The 21,548-nt window shown below is 43.8% G+C and overlaps 1 protein-coding gene across 1 annotated transcript in view; it reads left to right on the forward strand.

Moving 5' to 3' along the window:
• The window catches only part of adgrl3.1 (adhesion G protein-coupled receptor L3.1), a 145,833-nt gene that overhangs the window by 105,575 nt on the left and 18,710 nt on the right, over positions 1–21,548 (forward strand). Inside the window, exons 12-18 of the mRNA XM_077203951.1 lie at positions 3,016–3,138; positions 3,225–3,430; positions 3,536–3,712; positions 7,449–7,658; positions 8,051–8,271; positions 11,105–11,171; positions 12,670–12,761. Coding sequence (XP_077060066.1) covers positions 3,016–3,138; positions 3,225–3,430; positions 3,536–3,712; positions 7,449–7,658; positions 8,051–8,271; positions 11,105–11,171; positions 12,670–12,761 — 1,096 coding nt within the window. The remainder of the gene's footprint in view (positions 1–3,015; positions 3,139–3,224; positions 3,431–3,535; positions 3,713–7,448; positions 7,659–8,050; positions 8,272–11,104; positions 11,172–12,669; positions 12,762–21,548) is intronic.

Below are 21,548 nucleotides of genomic sequence, written 5' to 3' on the forward strand. Positions count from 1 at the left end.
CTTAGCTGCTCTACGGTCGAGGGTGGTGAGGGGGTAGCCACTAGGACGGCTTCTGGCACTATACGGTGTCGTCCATGTACTAGTAAGCTCCTCATGCACCTCCGGAAAGAAAGGTACCGAGGTGGCGCACTGAGAATCATCACAGCCCGTCCCGAGAAACCAATCATCCAACCGAGAAGGTTCGGGAGGTGGTGGAGGGTTCCACACAAGCCCCCGATTCTGGATCGGACTCGGGAAATGCTACACTCCCCGAAGGGGGCAACGCTGCCGAATCCTCATCTCCAGAGGACTGAAGCTCCCCCCCACGATGCTGCGATCGACATCTGGTCGTCAGGAGGAGCTCCAAAAGAAACGACTGGTGGCACATGAGAAGGACCAGCACGTTCTTTTGAAAGCTTCAGTGGCGGCAGTGCTTGTGAGGCGTGAGGGGCCCACAGAGATTGCCTCGGCGGGGAAGCCGTCACTGTAATCCTCAGATCACCCTGACCATGCACAGAAGTAGGTCTATTCTGTGTTCCAGAATAGACACTAGATCGGGGCATAGGCGAGGGGACTGCACCTCCATATAGGTAAGCCAGTCTCGATCTAATCGCTGCCATAGTCATATTCCCGCAATGGGAACATGAACTATTCACAAAAGGTGCCTCGGCGTGCTGAATGCCCAATCACGAGAGGCAACTATTGTGGCCGTCTGCTGGCGTCAGGGAACGACTGCATCCAGAAACCCACAAGTGGAATGACATCCTGAAAAGGACGCAAACAAAAAATAGTGAAAAATAACTCTTTCAGTGCTGAAGTACCCAGGGGTATCCGCGGTGTAATCGAGGTACACACTCAATGGAACTCCCACCGAGACTGACACACACACACACACACACACAATACAATGTTGTTAAAACAGCAGTTGTGAGCTTAAGATGCTCGCGGCCACCGCTGATCGCGCCGTCTCACCAACACTGAAACAAATAGTCTGAAGTGAAGTGAGAGTCTGAAGCTCCCTGAAGTGATCCCAATTATGTCGTCACGTCGACGTTACATATGTTTAAATGAGGAAATTACTTTAATTCTTCAAAATATTTTTCTATAGATGTGTTAAGGAATGTATACAACACATTTGTAGATTTAATGTATCATGTGAATTTCTATTCCTCACACTAACCTAATGCAGAAAGTCCTATAACTACTTTGACAGGTGTAACTGACCCTTTGCTAAACCTTAACCCCCTTTGTCACTGTTGCAAGCTCATATCAGAGCCGTTGAAAAAGAGTTGCGGCACTCCCAAAGATTTCCATAGGAATTGAGGAATGCGGAAGTAACGCATGTCGTGGAGTTCCATTCATTTCAGTGTTTCTCAAGCGCACACACTGGTAATCTTTTTATTTTCTTTGACATTTTAACACATTAGTTGATCTCTCAGGAATCTAGAAAGTAGTGTCATTTATGAAGCACATTAATCTTTATCGTTACATAATAGATAGTTAGACTCTAATTGCAGTTAGATAACGTACAATCTTTCTCTCCCTGTAGGAGGTTGAATGAGTTTCTATGAAGACTGACCATTCAAGATATAACTTATCTAGTGCCTTACTGGATAATGTATATAATAAAGAGTTTTGTTAAATGCAATTGGTTTTGTTAACAGTATTTTAAACTTCTTTCATGGGTTAAATTCAGTATTTGCTTGCATTCATTAATATTCACTTGCTGTGTATGCTGTGAGTATAAAAAACATTAGGATGTGAGTAATTAACCTTTTAAATGTAACAAAAAATCTAAACTTATAAAAATCTAGTTTTTGATAATGTCTTAATATATATTCATATGCAAAACCTAAAAAAAAGTAATTATGACCGGCAATACTCTTGAGCAACTAAACCAGAGCTATATTTATATGAAAGAGTCATAGAGGCATCTATAGTGGTAATTGTAACATGAATAATAAACATTATCAGAAAAAATTATATTATTTTAAATGGCCATTAATGGATCATAATTATTTGCACAAATAATATTTAGTTCCAAAAAGATACAAAAGTTACACTTTTGACCGCCGTGGAGTATGAGTGTGACGCTCAAAGGAATACCTAAACTTAAGAAAAGCATATTAATGTTGTCTCTTCATCTGTCCCCAGAAGAAATTGCTACTGTCAGCATAGTAATCAATGCACAATCAGTGCATATTATGCATTAATATTTACCAGGAATTGCTGCAAATATATTGAAACTCTTGTCTATCCTGGTTAAACCCATTCAAACAGATTGACAGCACAGAGTATTTTGGAACTATTGAGAGCTCCATGAACCACGTGACCGCATAGCAGCGAGATCAAAGTGTCGCAACTTTGTGTTTCAGCGACTTTGGTTCAGACTAGCCTAATAGAACATCCCGTAGGAATGAATTTTTCCGTATTATATGCTTGTATTATACTTTGTAATCTGTATGAAGTGTGAGATTGCAAAACATCTTTTGTCTTTCTTTAAAGAATTTGTTAAATTAAAAACTGACTCGAGAACAGAAAGAAAAGCACTTATCGCAATCAACTGAAATGAGAGAAGCTTAATTTGAAATCGATTACAAATGATAACATTAGCATAAGTGAACAGAACTGCTTCACACATCTACGGTACTGTGAGCTTTTTAGTAGCTGTCACCTCTACTGTGACCTGAATCCATACGTAAATGAATCAACGTTTTGTTATTAACATTAATTTACCTTGAAGCAAATGTGGGTGTTCTTACTGATGTGCACTCAAATATATTCATAAAATGAGGGGTGGGACAGAGTGTAATCCATAGCGTGAACCTCTCAAGACTTTGAAAAGGGGAAAAATACTGTGTATCATCTCTGGGTACCATGTCTCATAATTTTAAATAGACTGGCAATGTTTTATCAGTATCTTTTCATATTTTCTATAAAATTCACAGGACTTCCAATAGAAAAGAGCTACATGTACAGTTCCTCTTCTGTCTGATAACGGCAGTATCTTATTATGAACATGTTTATGTTTTGCAGAACTGGAGGTTGCGCGTCTAAGTACAGATGTTAATCTGGCTGATCTAACCTTCCCTCAATCTGGACTATCCGGCAACTCCATTCATCTCTCAGCCAACACACTCAAACAGCAAGGACGCAACGGTAATCTGTCATTGTCCATCTGCCTCTTTTTAATTCACAATCTGACACTTCCCAGACTGACCGATTCTGAATTTTCTATTCCTCAGGTGAGATCCGTTTGGCTCTGGTCCTCTATAAAAACCTCGGCCAGTACCTGTCTACTGAGAATGCAAGTGTGCGGCTCGGCAGTGAAGCGGCCTATCCAAACTATTCACTTATAGTCAACTCACCTGTTATTACTGCAGCTATTAATAAAGACAGTAACAAGGTCTACCTTTCTGAACCTGTGTTCTTCACTGTCAGACACATACAGGTATTATATATGCTTACATTTTCATCTTTCTTTTTTGAGTTTTTCTGCCTTCTAATGATTTCTGTCACTATAATGGAGTGTATGATGTCCATCTCCTTATTCCAGCAGTCGGAAGAGAACTTCAATCCGAACTGCTCATTTTGGAGTTACTCCAAACGCACCATGACTGGATACTGGTCCACTCAGGACTGCAGACTACTAGGCACCAACCGCACTCACACGTCCTGTTCTTGCACACACCTCACGAACTTTGCCGTGCTCATGGCCCACGTGGAGGTCAAGGTATGTCTTCGTCAATGAAATTACTAATGAAAATGTATACTGTATATTAACAAATATTAATATATTTAAATATAATTTCTTGATTTGTTCAATGACAATGAAAGAAAATTAGACAAAAAGATGGAGTAATTAAACGATTTTAATATGCAAGAACACACTGCAAGCTATTAACCAGTGAATTTGAAAAAAAAAGGTACTTGTCAATCATAATGTCTCTTACAGATTAACACATTTTCAAGCACCAAGGTTATTTTAGCATTATTAATATACTATTGAAGCATTTATTTATATTTTCCATTTATTTTTAATTATCTTTTAATTTTGTTGTTTTTCTATTCCTTTTAATTTTGTTACATGCTAATGTTTTTTAGTTTATTTAGCTTTAATTTTTTTTATCTAGTTTTAGTCAACTTTAGTCTTAAACTTCTAATATTTAACATTCCATTTATTGAAATAAAGCTAAAATAAAGCAAAATATTTTTTTTATATTGTTTGTTTAGATCAACACGGATTTGCTCAATATCACATGCTGAAATGTTATTATCAAAAATGTATATTAAAAAAATCATATGCCTTTTCAGTCAGAGTGAAATTGTTATGAGGATAGCAGATGAACCCAAGCGCAGACGGTAGACAATCACACAACGTTTATTATAACAGAAAACAAGGGAAAACAAAACCCACGAGGGGGCAAAACAAAGACAATACGTACAAGGGATAGCTAAACTAGATTACACTTGACAAAAACTAGACTATTAACAAACAGCAAATACAAGATCAAGAATTCTACAAGACGTTCTTCTTAGACAAGATACTCACGGGTAGAATCTCACAAAGTGTGACAATGAACCAGCACAGGACAGCAAACACAAGGGGATTAAATGGGGAGAAACTAACAATGACAACAGGTGATACAGATTAAGGTGCAAAGGACAAAACGAGGATAACAAGGGGGCGGGGCAAGGGAACGAGACAACACAAGCACATGGCCCGAACCTGCACACAAAACATGAGTCTGTCATGGTCTAAATGGTCTAAAATGAATGAAAATGACATGACAAAATATTGACTACATTTAAAGGTAATTTTCAAAAGACAAAGCTTAAAAAACTAACAGTGCCCACTATAGATTTAAACTATACAAACTACATTTTAAAACTACCCATGACTTCATATAACTGAAAACCAAGCTTAAATTAAAAGTAACTCTATAAGTTTCCAGTTGATCAAAGCTGGTCATTATTAGCTGGTCCAGACAGTTTACGTGGTTTCCCAGCAGGACAGGCTATGGTGGAGCAGACGTTGACCTGGTACCAACTTGATCAACCCAGTTTGAGTTGGTGGACCACGATTGCATAAGTTGATTATTAATGGCTGGAGAAGTGGTGGTCATTGAATTTGATGCTGTACTCTACTAGTAATTCGGTTGAGAATGGAATACTTTTCAGGTAACCTGAGATTTACAACCAGACCCAGTATAATAGTTTGAACTGCACTCACTATCACTGCAATAGGTTACGTCATCCACCACTAGGAGAGACCTCACAGGTCTCCTGAAGCCACTCGGTTCTTGCCTTGGGCTATAGACTGTGTAATGTGTGTTATCTCAGAGAGGACACTCATCATCTCTCTCTCACTGCACACAAACATAAAAACAGTAATACATGGACAAAACAGACGGTGAAAGTCCAAATGTAGTGTAGTGAATGAATTGAAAATGCATGAACATGTCATGAAGTGTACAGTATGCATGTGTGTGCTTGTCAACAGAAGACTGCCGAAATGATTTATGCACAAAACGTAAAGGCAAAAGGTCAGGATATACATAATGTAAATGTTGTGTGCAGAGGAGAGGAGTGACCTTAAACATTCTCTCTCTCTCACACACACACACACACACACACACACACACAGACACACACACACACACACACACACACACACACACACACACACACACACACACACACACACACACACACACACACACACACACACACACACACACACACACAAACACACACACACACACACACACACACACACACACACACACACACGCACACACACACACACACACACACAGACACACACACACACACACACACACACACACACACACACACACACACACACACACACACACACACACACACACACACACACACAGACACACACACACACCATTTGGACCCACACCCTTGAGGCTGCATTAATGGATGTTGCGTATATGTATGAATGATTAATAAAACCATTTAGTGTGTGTACCTCTGTGTGTTCAGGCCTGACTGCACACATTCAGTGAACACTGAGTCTTGTCAGTAGCGAATTTCTCACACTACCGCTGAAATGAATGTACGATTCCGACAGACCCAGGCCTACAATAGTGACTCTGCAAAAATTGAATGCTCACCATTTAGGAAGTGAAACATTATGTTCAATTATTAAATATTTGTATGTATTTTATAATGCTTTCAGCTGCCAAAAAGACTGCACTAACAGCTCTTTTTGACAAAATTGACAATGTTTAAGTCCATTTTGCAGATCATCCTCCAAAATTAGTGCAGAAAATATAAAAAATAATAATAAAAAGGTCTGCATATTCCACCTGCTTTGGAATCGCTTTGACCGATCAAGTTCTGCATCCTGTCTGAACTCTACCAGCAAGGAACTTCCATACTAGGAATGGGCTTGTTGAGAAATTTTGTAGTCAAGGTTACATATACTACTGTTCAAATGTTTGGGGTCAGTGAGTTTTTTTATTAAATTTTTTTTTTCAAAATGGACAATTAAATTGGCCAAAGGTGATAGTCAAGCATTTTATATTATTACAAAAAAAATCACATGAATAAATTACATTTGAAAATATACAATAGATGACAGTTATTTTAAATTGTAATATTATTTCATAATATTACTAAAAGTATCTTTATATGTGCATATTCTGAGAGGATACTTCCCCTTAGCACAAGTTTTGTATCGTTTTAAAACGCAGCATTCCAACTTTGTGAATATTCTCGTATAGCATATTTTCGATCGCATAAGTCTGTACCAATTAAATGTGATTTTCAAACTCATGCTGATGTAAACAACATGATCTTACGCACACTGACTGACAGATCCAAAGCATCCGCACAGACAGTGCGCAATCCCGATATATACATCTGTCTTGCAGAGTATTCACCCAAACATTATCTGTTATGTTTTGTTACGTTACTGTTACGTTTGGTTAATTGTTGGGGAAAACATTGATGTGTAACATTATATTAGATTGTGTGGTACAGTAGGTTTTAATATATAGGCTGTCTGTTTCATTAATGTAAATCAAACAATTAAGGTATCATGGGGAAAAAAAGTTGAATATATATTTTTCCTATAGATATTTGGTTTTGACTTGGTGTATGCCGAATTTGGTGTTATTACCAGGGATTTTAAGGTATGGTTGCTAGATGATTTGTTTTGGAACCTTCAGAAAACTAGATTTTTCTCAAAATTGACTTTGCTCACTCTATCGACTTTAAACAGGTGTAGCTCAGTAGTAATTTTTTGTCTGATTCCAACTAATTATATATAATTTTGAAGGTTTTTAATAGAATGTGAAAATAACAATAACTAATTTTTTGAAAATTTGCTCATTGTGACTCATTTTGCCAGCACGGGTAACATTGAATGTAGTAGATGCTTATATGGACCTTGACTAACATCATTCCCTCTTCCCACTCTCTCTACTTCTCAGAAAGCAGACCAGGTGCATGAGCTGCTGTTGGACGTCATAACGTGGGTGGGGATCCTGCTGTCACTGGTCTGTCTGCTCATCTGCATCTTCACCTTCTGTTTCTTCCGTGGTCTCCAAAGCGACAGGAACACCATCCATAAGAACCTCTGCATCTCCCTCTTTATCGCTGAAACGCTCTTCCTCACCGGGATCAACCGTGCAGACCAGCCCGTACGACACACACACACACACACCTGCTCCACATGAAAAGGCCCACATATACACACTTAATGGACATAGATTTTTTGCAGAACACACACACAATTCCTTAAGTCGCCAAGTTGAGCACCTGACTCTTGTTAATTACAGAAATGGAGTGAGTCTTTGACCTCTCGTTAATAATAAAAAAAAAACTCATTGTGTCCTTAGAGAGAGAGAGAGAGGAGAATATAAGCAAAGACAAATGGAAAATGACCAAGATAAAGTACTGAAAATCCGTTGGGAAATTTTTGAAGTGATAACGGAACAGACAGTTAATACTCAAAGCAGCGAGTCACAGATCACACAGATACTGGGTAGATAATTTCAACACCGTTTGTGCTCAGTGTGTGTCTTTGTTACAGATCGTCTGTGCGGTGTTTGCGGCCCTGCTGCATTTCTTCTTCTTGGCTGCGTTTACATGGATGTTTCTGGAAGGCGTACAGCTGTACATCATGCTGGTGGAAGTGTTCGAGAGCGAGTATTCGCGCACCAAGTACTTCTATCTCACTGGATACGGAGTGCCTGCTGTTATAGTGGCTGTTTCTGCCGCCGTGGATTATCGCAGCTATGGAACTGAAAGAGTGTATGTATATGGCACATACAGGGTGCATGGTGGATAATTGCCAATATAAAATGCTAATTAAGGGGTAGGTTGTCACTTTTTTTTTTAAACATTCGCGCCATTGTTGCCCAGGGGAAAAGATACAGTTGACTGAACACGCACATGAATTTTTTTTTCAACATGCACCATGTGTGTAAGTGTGTGACAAAAAACAACCTTTTCAGTTAAATTGAACAAATGTTTGCAATATATATTTATATAAATATATATAAAAATTAAAAAATTAAAGTTACAACTTAATTTTTTTACTCCCAGTATAAAATGTGACAACTTGCCCCTATAGTTGCCTGAATTTATGCCAGGGTGGTTTTGTTGTGTTCACTTGTTTATCCAACAGCTCTTACAAAAATATGATATTGAAATTTTAGTTTGAAAAACAAAATTCATAAAAAATATTTTAATTGAAGAGAGATGCGAAAGACAATTTTTGAAAGAAAACACATTCATGTAATTGGACTTTAAAATCAAACCTTTCTGTTACTGAGTCTCCCCTACATAATTCAAATACATTTTTTCACACAATTTTTACTCAGAATCCACTAGAAAAAACAAAAACCAAAAAACATATCACTTATTATTCATTGACAGCTCTCTGTAGATTTTGGAACAAACATAAGGGGGAGGTAACACTTGAATTGGCCAAGCGGACACAACTATCAGCCAATGAATCTGTCTGGCCAATGCATTGGTCTATCACCAGTGTGATGTCCAAAAGGCGTCTGTCGGCTTCCAGCTTTGCTTGCTAAGACCCAGTTGCTTTCTTACTAGCAGTGTTTCCTAATGGTTAAGGAGGATTTCAGGTCCAATCTCAGGAATTTGTGACACAGGAAAAGAGTTACTGAGATCACAGACCTGCTCTATTAGCACTGTGCCCTTGAGCGAGACACATCACACCAGATCAAGAGGGAATGGTTTTGCAATTAGTGTCCTGAAAGTCACTTTGGATAAAAACACGGCTGCTTTGTTGCAAATTACTTCATGAGCACAAATAACCTGACTCAAATCATATATAATTATTTAGTTAAAGAGATACTGTAGTTCACTGAAAAATGAAAATTCCTTTATCATGTGCTTACCCTCATGCCATTCTAAACCAAGGATGTTTAGCTGTTTTTCGTCCAAACAATGAAAGTCAATGGGGTCCAAAAGTTTTTTTTAAAAGATGTTAATACTTTTACTCAGCAAGAACGTGACAGTAAAGACTTGTTACAAACGAATTTTAGTTTCAAATAAACTTTCTATTCATCAAAGAATTCTGAAAAAAAGTATCATGGTTTCCATGAAAATTTTAGGCAGCATAAATGTTTTCAACATTAATAATAATAATAAATGTTTCAAATCATCAAATCAGCATATTAGAATGATTTCTGAAGGATCATGTGAAACTGAAAACTGAGCCATAGCTCCTGAAAATTCAGCTTTGCCAATACAGGAATATATTATATTTTAAAATATATTAAAATAGGAAACACTTATTTTCAATTATTAAAATATTTCACAATATTGTTATTTTTACTGTATTTTTGATAGAATACATACAGTAAGACTTTGAAAAAAAAATCTTACCCACCCCAAACTTTTGAACATTAATGTAAGTACACCAAATATAAATAAAGTTTACAAATACACAGTCAAAACATGTTTCTCTCTTTGAAAGCAATAAGCCAAAAATGACTTCTGATCAGTGAGTGTAGGAAATCAGAAATCCCTCTAATGCTGTCTACTCCAGCTAAATGTTTTGCAAGTGCCAAGCACATCAGATCAGGTTGTGCTTAAAGTCGCTTGTGTGTTCACGAGTTCTGAAATGGGCAAACTGGTGAAATCGCCCTAATTTATATTCATAAAGAAAACTGTTCAGCTGGCATTACTGCAGTTAGTGGCCAGACACAGCCATGAGGGATGTTCACTCAGATAAATATTTCAGCAAAAATCATCATTTAAAGATGAGATGCTGAATGTGGCATATGAATAAGTGGTGGTCACTCAAGCACACAGTCTCACCAGACCATAGAATTAGGTCACTCATTTAAAAACAAGAATTGAATGAAAGGGCGGGAGGGAAGGAGAAGAACACCATTTTACTGCATATCCTGTTAACCTAAGCCAACAGTGGAGATCTAAACAGGGGAGTAGAGATCCTTATGCAGGGGAATCGTGGCCATGCCACTTTTAGAGCATCCCCCCAGGTTTTGGCAGATAATCAGTGCTTTTCATACCTTAATGTGTCCCCCACACTTTCATATTATTCCTAAACTCCGCACAAACCATAAAGACCATTTCCCCATGGTGGAGAGGAACATAAATTAAGGTGTTGTCATGGCAGATGGTTGGTGAAATCAGTGCCAGACTGGTAACAGCTAAAATATAGCACAAAGAGCATGCATGCGTGGCCTAATCCCAGCGTACATGAATTGAAGTTCCTAAAATATTTATAATCCTATTTGGTTTCTGCATTCTCTAGCATATGTTATCTGTTCTTTAAAGAGGAAGCATGTCTGACTTGGTGGCCTGGAACACACACACATACATACACACTCTCAAACAGTGTGTGTATATGTTCCACTCCTGCTGGGCTTTAGATGTAATTTCAGTATAGAAGAGATGAAGAGTTTAATAATTCAGCTCTGGGTTGTCAATCATCCCTTGAGTTTCCGAATGTTCCGGGGCGATGAGCCTTTTCTGAATGCGATGATCAACCAAACATCAGAACATTACATATTAACATTCCTTCCTGAAACTTAAACCTGACCAGTTTCATTTGGAAATCTCTCTCTTGCTCTCTTTTTCTGTGTAGATGCTGGCTTAGGTTAGATACTTACTTTATCTGGAGTTTCATTGGCCCTGCTACTCTCATCATCATGGTGAGTTTAACACACACAAACACACACGCTGGGGGTTTGGAGAATGATAGAGCAAAGCCAATTCTACACTGGCGCACATGCACACACCCACATGGGGGGTTCAGATAATAGTGAGTCGAGGGCATTTTCCCAATTACGGGAAAGTCACAGTCACCCTACAAGACAAGCTAAGCAACCCCACTGCTATATATAGAGAAAGAGGGATGTGTGTGTGTGTGTGTGTGTGTGTGTGTGCGTGCGTGCGTGCGTGCGTGCGTGCGTGCGTGTGTGTGTGTTGAGGTAAACCCTACATTATGGGCGAAAAATATCCCCTAAACGCAAATATCTGAAATCCTTATGGGGACATTTTGGGTCCCCATGAGGAAAACAGCTTATAAATCATAAAAGTGATGTTTTTGAAAATGTAGAAATGCAGAAGGTTTTCTATGATGGGTAGGTTTAGGATTAGGGAATAGAGTATACTGTTTGTTGAGTATAAAAATCATCATGTCTGTGGAAAGTCCCCATAAAACTTTATGATAAAACAGGCTGACATTTTGGCTGAAACACTACCACAAAAATCAGATAACCAAATGTTTAACAAATGTTTAACATAACAATCATACCTGTTATATAAACATCAGCTACTGATATTTTCCCATAAAACTCACATTTACAGTTGACGAGATGAGAAGCTGCTATGACTCATGATAAAATGTACACAGACAAAATTTCAAACATGAATGCAGTCTACATTTGTTTTTGTTTTCTAATTGTGTACACACAATGTGTGAGACAATTCACCATTATAATAATAAAATATTAAAACCAAAAAAGTATAACATATATATGTGCTTGCCTTTTCCAAGATGTTCCCCAAGAGGTTTTCTTTTCTCGAAAAGGTTGCACACATGCACTTGTCTTGTATATGCATTATACAAATCGTATGCTGTTATATTATTATACTGTAGGGTAAGGTTTTTTTTTTCCTTGTATTGAAAAAAAAAACATTGGTTTTGGAGTTATTGTTATCTGCACGTCATAATAATATGTCAAAAAAGCAAGATCTCTGTTTGGTATAGGCAACATTACATTCATCAAAACTGTCACATGCATAAATGCTACTTTATACAGTTATTAGATTGTTTAAACATCATTATTTTTAACAACGTTTTGTTTAAAATTTGGGTTTTCAGTTCCACTAGCTTCAGTTTTTGCCAAGAAAGTTCATTTTGGTGCATTAGTATTTCCCATTATAAAACTGTGATTTCCAGGGTTAGAAAAGGCATGAAAATGAGCATGCATAAAGGTGAATCCTCCATTGAGCGATTCTGCTTTATTTTATTCATTTAAATCTGTTTATTCATTCCTGACATACAAATGAAAATATGCCCAGTAAGGATTTCAAATATCTGTATCCACCAATTACAAATGAATAGCAAAGTCATGGAAATGCATTGGTTAATGATGTGAGAGTCTTCTTTTATAATTTCATGCATTTTATGATTTTGTGTTGCAGCTTAATGTTGTTTTCCTGGGCATTGCGCTATATAAGATGTTTCACCATACTGCGATTCTCAAACCTGACTCTGGTTGCCTGGACAACATCAAGTAAGGCATTTATTCTGTGTTTCAATGTGTGTGTGTGTGTGTGTGTGTGTGTGTGTGTGTGTGTGTGTGTGTGTGTGTGTGTGTGTGTGTGTGTGTGTGTGTGTGTACTTTATTACTTTTCTTCCTTGCACTGCAACTGTCTTCATTTTCACTAAACACACAATTGTCCTTTAATTTCAAACTGCTCCTCAGAGATGTTTAAATGAGAAGAATGTTCTACTGCATATCTAAAGTTAGACGCAGTTTAAAGTGTCTTCATCTGACACTTTCTCCTTGATGTTTGAGTTCTCATGGGACAGAATCTGTAATGATTAAATAAAAAAAAACTTCACATAAATCACATTCCCTGTGCTATTTATTCAAATTAAGTCAGCATCATCTTTAAGAGTGCTAGGACACAAGGGGCTAGCATATTAGGGTGTACTGAAACACAGCCAGTAATGTGGGGGATCAGAAACTGTGCAATGCACAGTGTGTAGTATGGCTCATCTATACACTGCAGCCCATTGGCAGACAGTACACGCTAAATCTAGGTTAGTTAGAATATTCCAGTTATTAATTATTCTTTTTGATGTTCAGAATACAGGCAGAGGAGTCACTGTTCAAATCTGTGACCCAAATGCAGATTTTCTGCTGTAGTTCTAGTGTTCTGAACAGATGTTCATGTTATACAACAGTACAGTACTCTTATATGATTGGACAAGCGCTGTTCCAAAACGACTCGGTTACTAACGTAACCTCGGTTCCCTGAGAGGAGGGAACGAGTATTGCGTAAGTAGCTTACGCTATGGGAAAACTCCTTTTCTCGAGAATATTGAAGTCTTTATGTAAAACGCATTGCAGCTGCACAGCTGACAGCAATGAACGAAGGCAGCTCGGTCATTGGCTGTGCTGCGGCAACTTGCTCGAACCAATGACGGGGCGACTCTGAATGCGCGACCAATGAGCGCGCTTCGCGCCCGCGCGCGTCAGAGCCCGCCAAGATGGGCGTGGCCAAGAGCTATATATTGGGCGCCCCGTCATGAGAGTTCTTTAGGTTAAAACGACTGAAGCGAACTAACCAAGCACAAGCACGGCAGCTTACGCAATACTCGTTCCCTCCTCTCAGGGAACCGAGGTTACGTTAGTAACCGAGTCGTTCCCTTTCGAGAGGTCTCTCCTATTGCGTAAGTAGCTTACGCTATGGGAACACCATGCAAAACGCCGTGCGTGCTGAACTTCGCCTTATGATAGCCAGAGGCAGGTGCCTGAGCTAAAAAAGCAAAGTTATCATCCAACTAGCCGGCAGAGGCGAGCTTTATATGTGGGAAAGAATACAGAGCGGCTAGAAGGCGCTCAGTGTGACACAAGCACATACATAATCTAGATACGAACTCGTAGTTCAACTAGCATCATGCTGATAGTACATTGGAATGCAGTGTCGGGACCTGTAGGTTGTAGAACCTGATAAATGTGGACGGTGAGGCCCAGCCTGCCGCCGCACAAATATCCTCGATCGGTATCCCGCTCGACCATGCCCAGGAAGAAGCCACACTCCAGGTGGAGTGTGCTTTGACTCCCCAGGGGCATTCAAGTCCCTTAGCTCCATAAGCCAGCGCTATAGCCTCAACTATCCAGTGAGAGATTCTCTGCTTTGAAACGGCGGAACCTTTCGTACGGCCGCCAAAGCATACAAACAGTTGTTCTGTCTGTCTGAATAGGGCAGAACGCTCCAAATACACTCTGAGAGCCCTAACGGGGCAGAGTAGATTAGCGTCGTGTTCGTCTGCTGGGGACGATAGCGCAGTTAGGGAGATAACCTGTGCTCTGAAGGGAGTGGTGAGCACTTTAGGAATATACCCATGTTTCGGTCTAAGGACGACCCTGCAGTCGTTAGGTCCGAATTCTAGGCAGGCAGCGCTTGTCGAAAGCGCGTGCAGGTCGCCCACTCTCTTGACCGAGGCGAGTGCCAGCAAGAGCGCAGTCTTGAGCGAGAGCTGTTTAAGGTGCACGGTTCGGAGTGGTTCGAACGGAGGCCCTTTAAGAGCGTCTAGGACAGTAGCTAGGTCCCAGATCGGCACTGAGGGGGGGCGTGAAGGGTTCATCCTCCTAGCGCCCCTTAGGAAACGAATAATTAGGTCGTTTCTTCCCAATGGACGTTCCATTACAGGGTCGTGTGATGCTGTGATGGCCGCCACATATACTTTGAGCGTGGAGGGGGCGCGGCCCGCCTCCAGAAGCCCTTGTAGAAAAGCGAGTACGTTCGTAATCTCGCATGTTTCAGGGTTCAGGCCCTTGGCATTACACCAGTCACTGAACACTTTCCATTTCTGGGCATATAAGCGTCTCGTGGAGGGCGCCCGCGCCTCAGCGATGGTTTTTAGTGCTCCGCTCGTGAGGTTCCTGGGAACCCGTTGAGGGGCCATGCATGAAGGGCCCACAGATCGGGGCGGGGATGAAATATCATCCCGTTGGCCTGACTGAGGAGGTCTGGCCTCAGTGGAATCGGCCGTGGTGCAGATTGCATTTGCATCAGATCTGGAAACCATGTTTGGTTCTTCCAGAGTGGGGCTATCAGCAGCACTGCGTTTTTCTCCTCTCTGACCCGACTGATGACCTGCGGTAGCATCGCGATCGGGGGAAAGGCATATAAGGGACGGCTCGGCCAGCTCTGGGCGAGCGCATCCATGCTTTTCGTGAAGAAAAGAGGGCAGTGCGCGTTCTCCTTGGAGGCGAAGAGGTCGATCTCCGCTTTGCCAAAGGTTTTCCATAACCACTGAATCGTCAGCGGGTTGAGAGCCCATTCTCCTGGGAGAATTTTGTCTCTGGATAGCATGTCCGCCCCCTGGTTCAGGGCACCTGGCACATGCGCTGCTCTCAGCGAGCGCAAGTTGTGCTGGGACCATAAAATGAGTCTCCTGGCCATTGAATGCATGGAGCTCGACCTGAGTCCACCCTGGCGATTTATGTACGATACTACCATCATGTTGTCCGTTCGGACCAAGACGTGTTCGTTTCTCAGCTGTGGGAGCAGGGCTCTGAGAGCCAAAGCGACCGCTTTCATTTCCAGACAGTTTATGTGTAGGCGCTTCTCCGGGTTTGACCAAAAGCCGGAGACAGGCCTGCCCTCGTAAAGGGCCCCCCAACCTATTTTGGAGGCATCTGTCGTTATCATCTTTCTCCTTGTGTTCACACCCAGACTCACGCCTGACTGGTACCAGTCGGCGGCTTTCCAGTGCGTCAGGGCTTTTATACAGCCGTGGTTCGCTCTGATTAAAAGGTGGCCCGAACGCCACGCGTGAGTAGGGACGCGGCTCTTGAGCCAGCGTTGGAGAGGGCGCATATGCAACAATCCTAGCTGGAGTACGGCCGATGCTGAGGCCATGAGACCGAGCATCCTCTGAAACCGCTTGACGGGGGCGAGCGCGCCCGCCCTGAATGATGTTGCAAGGCGCCGGATGGTGAGCGCGCGCTCTGATGAGAGACGCGCTGTCATTTGCATCGAGTCTAGAACTATTCCCAGGAAAGAAATCCTCTGGCTGGGAGATAGTATGCTTTTTGCAAAATTGATTCTTAGACCCAGGCATTCTAAATGGCTGATAATCCAAGATCTGTGTGTTATTAACTGACTCTCTGATTGTGCTAGAATCAGCCAATCGTCGAGATAATTCAGTATTCGCACTCCCCTTCGCCTTAGGGGGGAAAGTGCTGCATCCATACATTTCGTGAATGTACGGGGAGCCAGGGACAGGCCGAACGGAAGTACTGTGTACTGGTACGACTGTCCCTCGAAAGCGAATCTCAGAAACGGCCTGTGATGAGGCGCTATTGGAATGTGAAAGTAAGCATCTTTCAGATCCACTGAGAGAAACCAATCTCCTGGGCGTACTTGCGCGAGGATATGCTTGGTTGTTAACATTCTGAACGAGCGAATCATTAGTGCTTTGTTCAGGTGTCTGAGATCTAGGATGGGGCGGAGACCGCCATCCTTTTTCGGGACGAGAAAATAGCGGCTGTAAAAACCTGCCTCGCTCAGAGAGGGGGGAACAGTTTCCACAGCGCCCTTTTCTATTAGTTTGCGCACCTCGGTGCGTAGAACATGTGAGCACTCTTTTCTCACTTTCGTCTCGACCACAGTCGTAAAACGTGGTGGTCTGCGAGCGAACTGGAGCGAGTATCCGTGCTTTACTATATTCAATACCCATTTCGGCATATCTGGAATATTTTCCCATGCCGCTGCGTGTACAGATATGGGCTGAATACAGGCTAGGGGTGGGCCGCTATGACGCAGGGACCCGGCCAGCGAATCGCCTGAGCTCATAGCTCTCAGAGGCGCGGGCGCGCGCTGAGCAGCTGAGTGAATGGGCGCGTGTGTGATTACAGCAGCGCGCGCTGTGTCTGTAAAACTCGCAGCCTGGGCTGGGGTTGTGTTTGACACTGTAAGGACAGTGTTTATAAGTGGGGGTGCATAAACAGTGGTAGGCACACGCGTCACTTTTATAATGTTTCCCGCTTTTACTGGGGATGAATTTATAACTGTGTGAACAGTGCTTGTGTGTAGTGGTGCGTACATGACCGTAGGCACGTGATCTACATTCATGGGGTGCGCAGCTTGAGCTGGGAATGAATTTGGCACTGTTTTGACAGTATCTGGGAATGCACACTTTGTGGACATGTGAACCCTTAGTGACACAGGCAGAAAAAGACTCTTTTTGTGTTTTCTGTGCGTCGCCGTAAAAACGGCGTTTGTTTGCAGGTGAGCGAGCTCTGTGACTGGCCCATTGACTGCTGTATGAACATATCCAGCCGCCTGTAAGGGGACTGGGTAATGCTTGAGCTTTTGCAGAGAGAGTGGTCCGGCTTTTGCGAGACACGCACTCTCTCTTTTCATTCTTGTGGCTAGGACGGCTTTCGAGGCTCGGGGTTCAGCACAATCTTGGGCCGAGGACCCCGTCGCACAGAAGGCGGCTTGCCGTTGTGAGAGCGCGAGCGGCGTCGAGCGTCAGCCTGAGGCGCGGGCTGAGAGGCGGTGGGGGCTGTTCTAGCCCGCTGCGGCTGCGGCGGCCTCTGTCTGCTCTGCGATGAGCTGGAGCGCTTGGGCAGGAAATGCCGCATAGCTTGTGAAGCATTCTGGGCCTCAGTGAAGCGTTCGGCGAAACCCTTAACCGCCGGTCCAAACAGCCCGCTGGTGGAGATAGGCGCGTCGAGAAATGGCGCCTTATCCGCGTCCTTCATCTCAGTCAGAGTCAACCACAGATGGCGCTCGAGAACAGTCAAATTAGCCATGGCACGGCCGATAGACTGGGCGGTGGCCTTCGTGGCTCGCAGGGCTATGTCAGTCGCGCTGCGTAGGTCCTTAAAGGCTTCGGGTTCGGGGCCAGACTCGTCCATAGAGCGGAGAAGCTTGGCTTGGAACACTTGAAGTACTGCCATAGAGTGAAGCGCTGATGCAGCTTGGCCGGCAGCGGCGTAGGCGCGACCGGCGAGAGCTGAAGTAGTGCGGCAGGGCTTCGAGGGGTGGGAAGCTTTGGCTTTCCATCCGGTGGTGGAGGGCGGGCAGAGATGATTGGCCACGGCCTCCTCGAGGGGCGGTGTTCCCTCGTAGCCTCTTTCCTTCACGCCGTCCACAGAGGAGAGCGAGGAAGAAAAAGAAGGCTTTAGGCGCGCAGAGTGGGGGGCTTTCCACGACTTGGTGAGTTCGTCGTGAACTTCCGGGAAGAAGGGAGAAGGCCTTTGCCGAGGGGCCTGCTGGCGCCCCTGCAGAAACCACTCATCCAGTCGGCTCCGGGTTGGTTCTAATCTCGTTATCCATGGTGGAGCCCCCGCTCGCGCTAGCTAGCGTCGACGGGGCGGGGTCGAGAGTGGAGCCCGGCCAGTCGTCCGATGCAGCGTCGATTGACAAGCTGTCATCCATTCCCCCGTCGTCCTCGGACGCGCCGAAAGTCACAAGGCCCACCGCTCTGCTAGAGGGGTGTGGGTCCGGCTGGGTGAACTGAACCGGCGGTGGGGAAGGCAAGAGCGGCGGTGAAGCACGCGGAGACTGGCTCGGCGTGACGTCACTGAGCTCAGGTTCAGGAAGCCTCTGTGAGCGGCGCTTTTTCTTAGTGCGCGGCTCGAACAGAGGGATGGCGGCGATGGGCTCGCTCACGGCGAAAGCAGCGAGGCGAGCCCGCAGTGCGGAGAGACCCAGGTCGTCACATTCGGGGCATCCGCCCTTGGTCAAAGCAGCTTCTGCGTGGTCCCGGCCCAGGCAGCGAGCGCAGATGATGTGACGATCCCCGTCCGGGAGAAGGTCTCTGCACGACGCGCAGGAAGGCATTTGAAACAACGCCTTGGAAAAATTGCTCTTTTACAAGTGTCGCAGAGCGAACAGATGTAAATACTTGCGTGAGCAGTACGCCGGATGGCTCAGTAGGATCGCGTTAGAAGGCGGCTGAAGGTGCCGACGTCCTCGTAGCAAATCCCGCTGGTATGCTTTTCGACGGCGAAGCTTCAATAATCCGGAGGATCCAGCGAAGAAGGTGTTCGCTGAAGGAGATTAAATCTAAAGAACTCTCATGACGGGGCGCCCAATATATAGCTCTTGGCCACGCCCATCTTGGCGGGCTCTGACGCGCGCGGGCGCGAAGCGCGCTCATTGGTCGCGCATTCAGAGTCGCCCCGTCATTGGTTCGAGCAAGTTGCCGCAGCACAGCCAATGACCGAGCTGCCTTCGTTCATTGCTGTCAGCTGTGCAGCTGCAATGCGTTTTACATAAAGACTTCAATATTCTCGAGAAAAGGAGTTTTCCCATAGCGTAAGCTACTTACGCAATAGGAGAGACCTCTCGAAAGGGAACTGCTGATACATAGTACAACAGCACTGGGACATTCCGAAATGTCAGTTTGTGCATTAGTGGTGGGGGTTTCGGGGGTTTCGGACATACTTTTGTCACATTCTGTTTTTCGCCTACTATATAGTGGGGAATATAGTATAATGGGAAGTGTGCAATTTTGGATGCAGTGCAGGTGTGTTCGACTTGAAGTGGCACTTGCGCAGACCGATCAATGTATGACATCAAAGTACCGCAAGAGCGATTAGAGAGCAGATGGCTCTGTATGCTTTTGAAACACTCTTGCTGTACTCTGATGTCATACACCAGTCGGTGTGCGCAGCACCCCTTCAAGTCAAACACACCTACTGTCTTTTTGAGTGAGTCATTGAATCATTTACTTAACCAAATTGTTAAAAAACAGATTTATCCATGAACAAACCTGTGTTCTTTTAGAATTATTTAGCTATTTTATTTTGAATTATCTTTTATGTAGTTTTTCTGAAAGATTATACACTGCGTCTTTTTCAAGATGTCATTCAAACCTGTGTTTCCGGATGCGGTCGTTTCCTATCCTCGTTTGACGGCCACGATCACTGTTTCACATGCCTGGCCTTAAAGCATGCTGAGACTGTGTTCGTGGGTGGGTCATGTTCTCTCATGAGAGCATAACCACGTCTGCACGTTGTTCATCTCCCCTTTCTCGTAAAGGCTTGAGCCGCTAAGCGTGCCATGTGCTGTCGAGCTGCCAGCTGACAGCGCGGGTTGTCACGGCAACTCAGCGCGAGTCGTTCCTCGCTCTAGATGCGCAGTCAAGACTCAAGTGCCTCAAATGAGATGGAGTCCCCTCATGTATACCCCGATCTAGTTCCTCTTCTGGTGCACCAGAAGAAGGCTACTTCGCCAAATAGGCAGAGTGACCTGAGGATTACAGTGAGTCCTTCCCCACTCCTCTATCGCATCGCAAACATGCTGAGACTGTATTCGTGGGTGGTTCATATTCTCATGAGAGCATGACCACATCGGCACGTTGTTCGTCTTGCCCTTCTCATAAGGGCTTGAGCGTTCAGCCTACCGTGTGCCGTCTATTTTGATGGCCACGTTCACTGTCTCACATGCCTGGCAGCTTCCGTATGGGATTGCTGGTCCTTCTCATGAGGGACCTTGCATTTCATACGGGCCTCCAGGGGAGGATCAGATGTCAGATCGCTGCATTGGAGAGAGGGCTGTTACGCTCTGGAAATGAAGATGATGCTGAGCTTCCCACTATTATGGTGTGTGTGCTCATGCTGAATTGGATTCAGATTTGACAGCCATGCTTGCCCGGGCTACTCTTGGGGCGCAATGTGTGTGAAAAACTTTGGCAGTATGGAAGCATATTGATGCCAATATGGCAAGCCAATCATGCCTAAATCTGCAGAGAAAGTTTTTCCTCTCTCACTACCCTCAACCAAGGGGCGGCTGTGCTACTGCAGACCGCCTCTTCCCTGCATGTGATGGCCACCCTGTAAGTACCGTGGAAGGCCAAAATAATTATAATACAAGGGTAGTTCTGAGTCAGGGTTGAGCTGCGCATGGTGACTAACCATGATTAGTCACAGCGCTGGCCCTTGGCCAGATGATGTCCACCCTGGTGGTCCAGGAGCGCCCCCTGACTAAACCTTGCAAAGGTGCGAGACATCGTCAAAGTTCGCTTTCTCGATGCTCCCATCTCACGTGGCCTTTTTCGGCGACACTGTTGGAGACTGTGCCCAGTGGTTCTACGGTACATTTGTGGTGCCTCTGGTCCCCCTGGCCCGGTATGTGGAAACCTGGAAAGTGCTTCCCAACCGGTCCAGCTGGCTCATCCGCACCATCAGACTCAGCTATACGATTCAGTTCGACCAGCGCCCACCCAAGTTCAGCGGTGTTTGGTACACTTCGGTGTTGAGCGAACATGCCCCTGTCATGCGCACAGAGATTACAGTCCTGCTGGCAAAGGATGCGATAGAGCTGTT

The sequence above is a fragment of the Siphateles boraxobius genome, unplaced genomic scaffold (genome assembly GCF_051911475.1).
Source record: "Siphateles boraxobius isolate OS27281-9 unplaced genomic scaffold, OSU_SipBor_1 119, whole genome shotgun sequence".
NCBI classification, from domain to species: domain Eukaryota; kingdom Metazoa; phylum Chordata; class Actinopteri; order Cypriniformes; family Leuciscidae; genus Siphateles; species Siphateles boraxobius.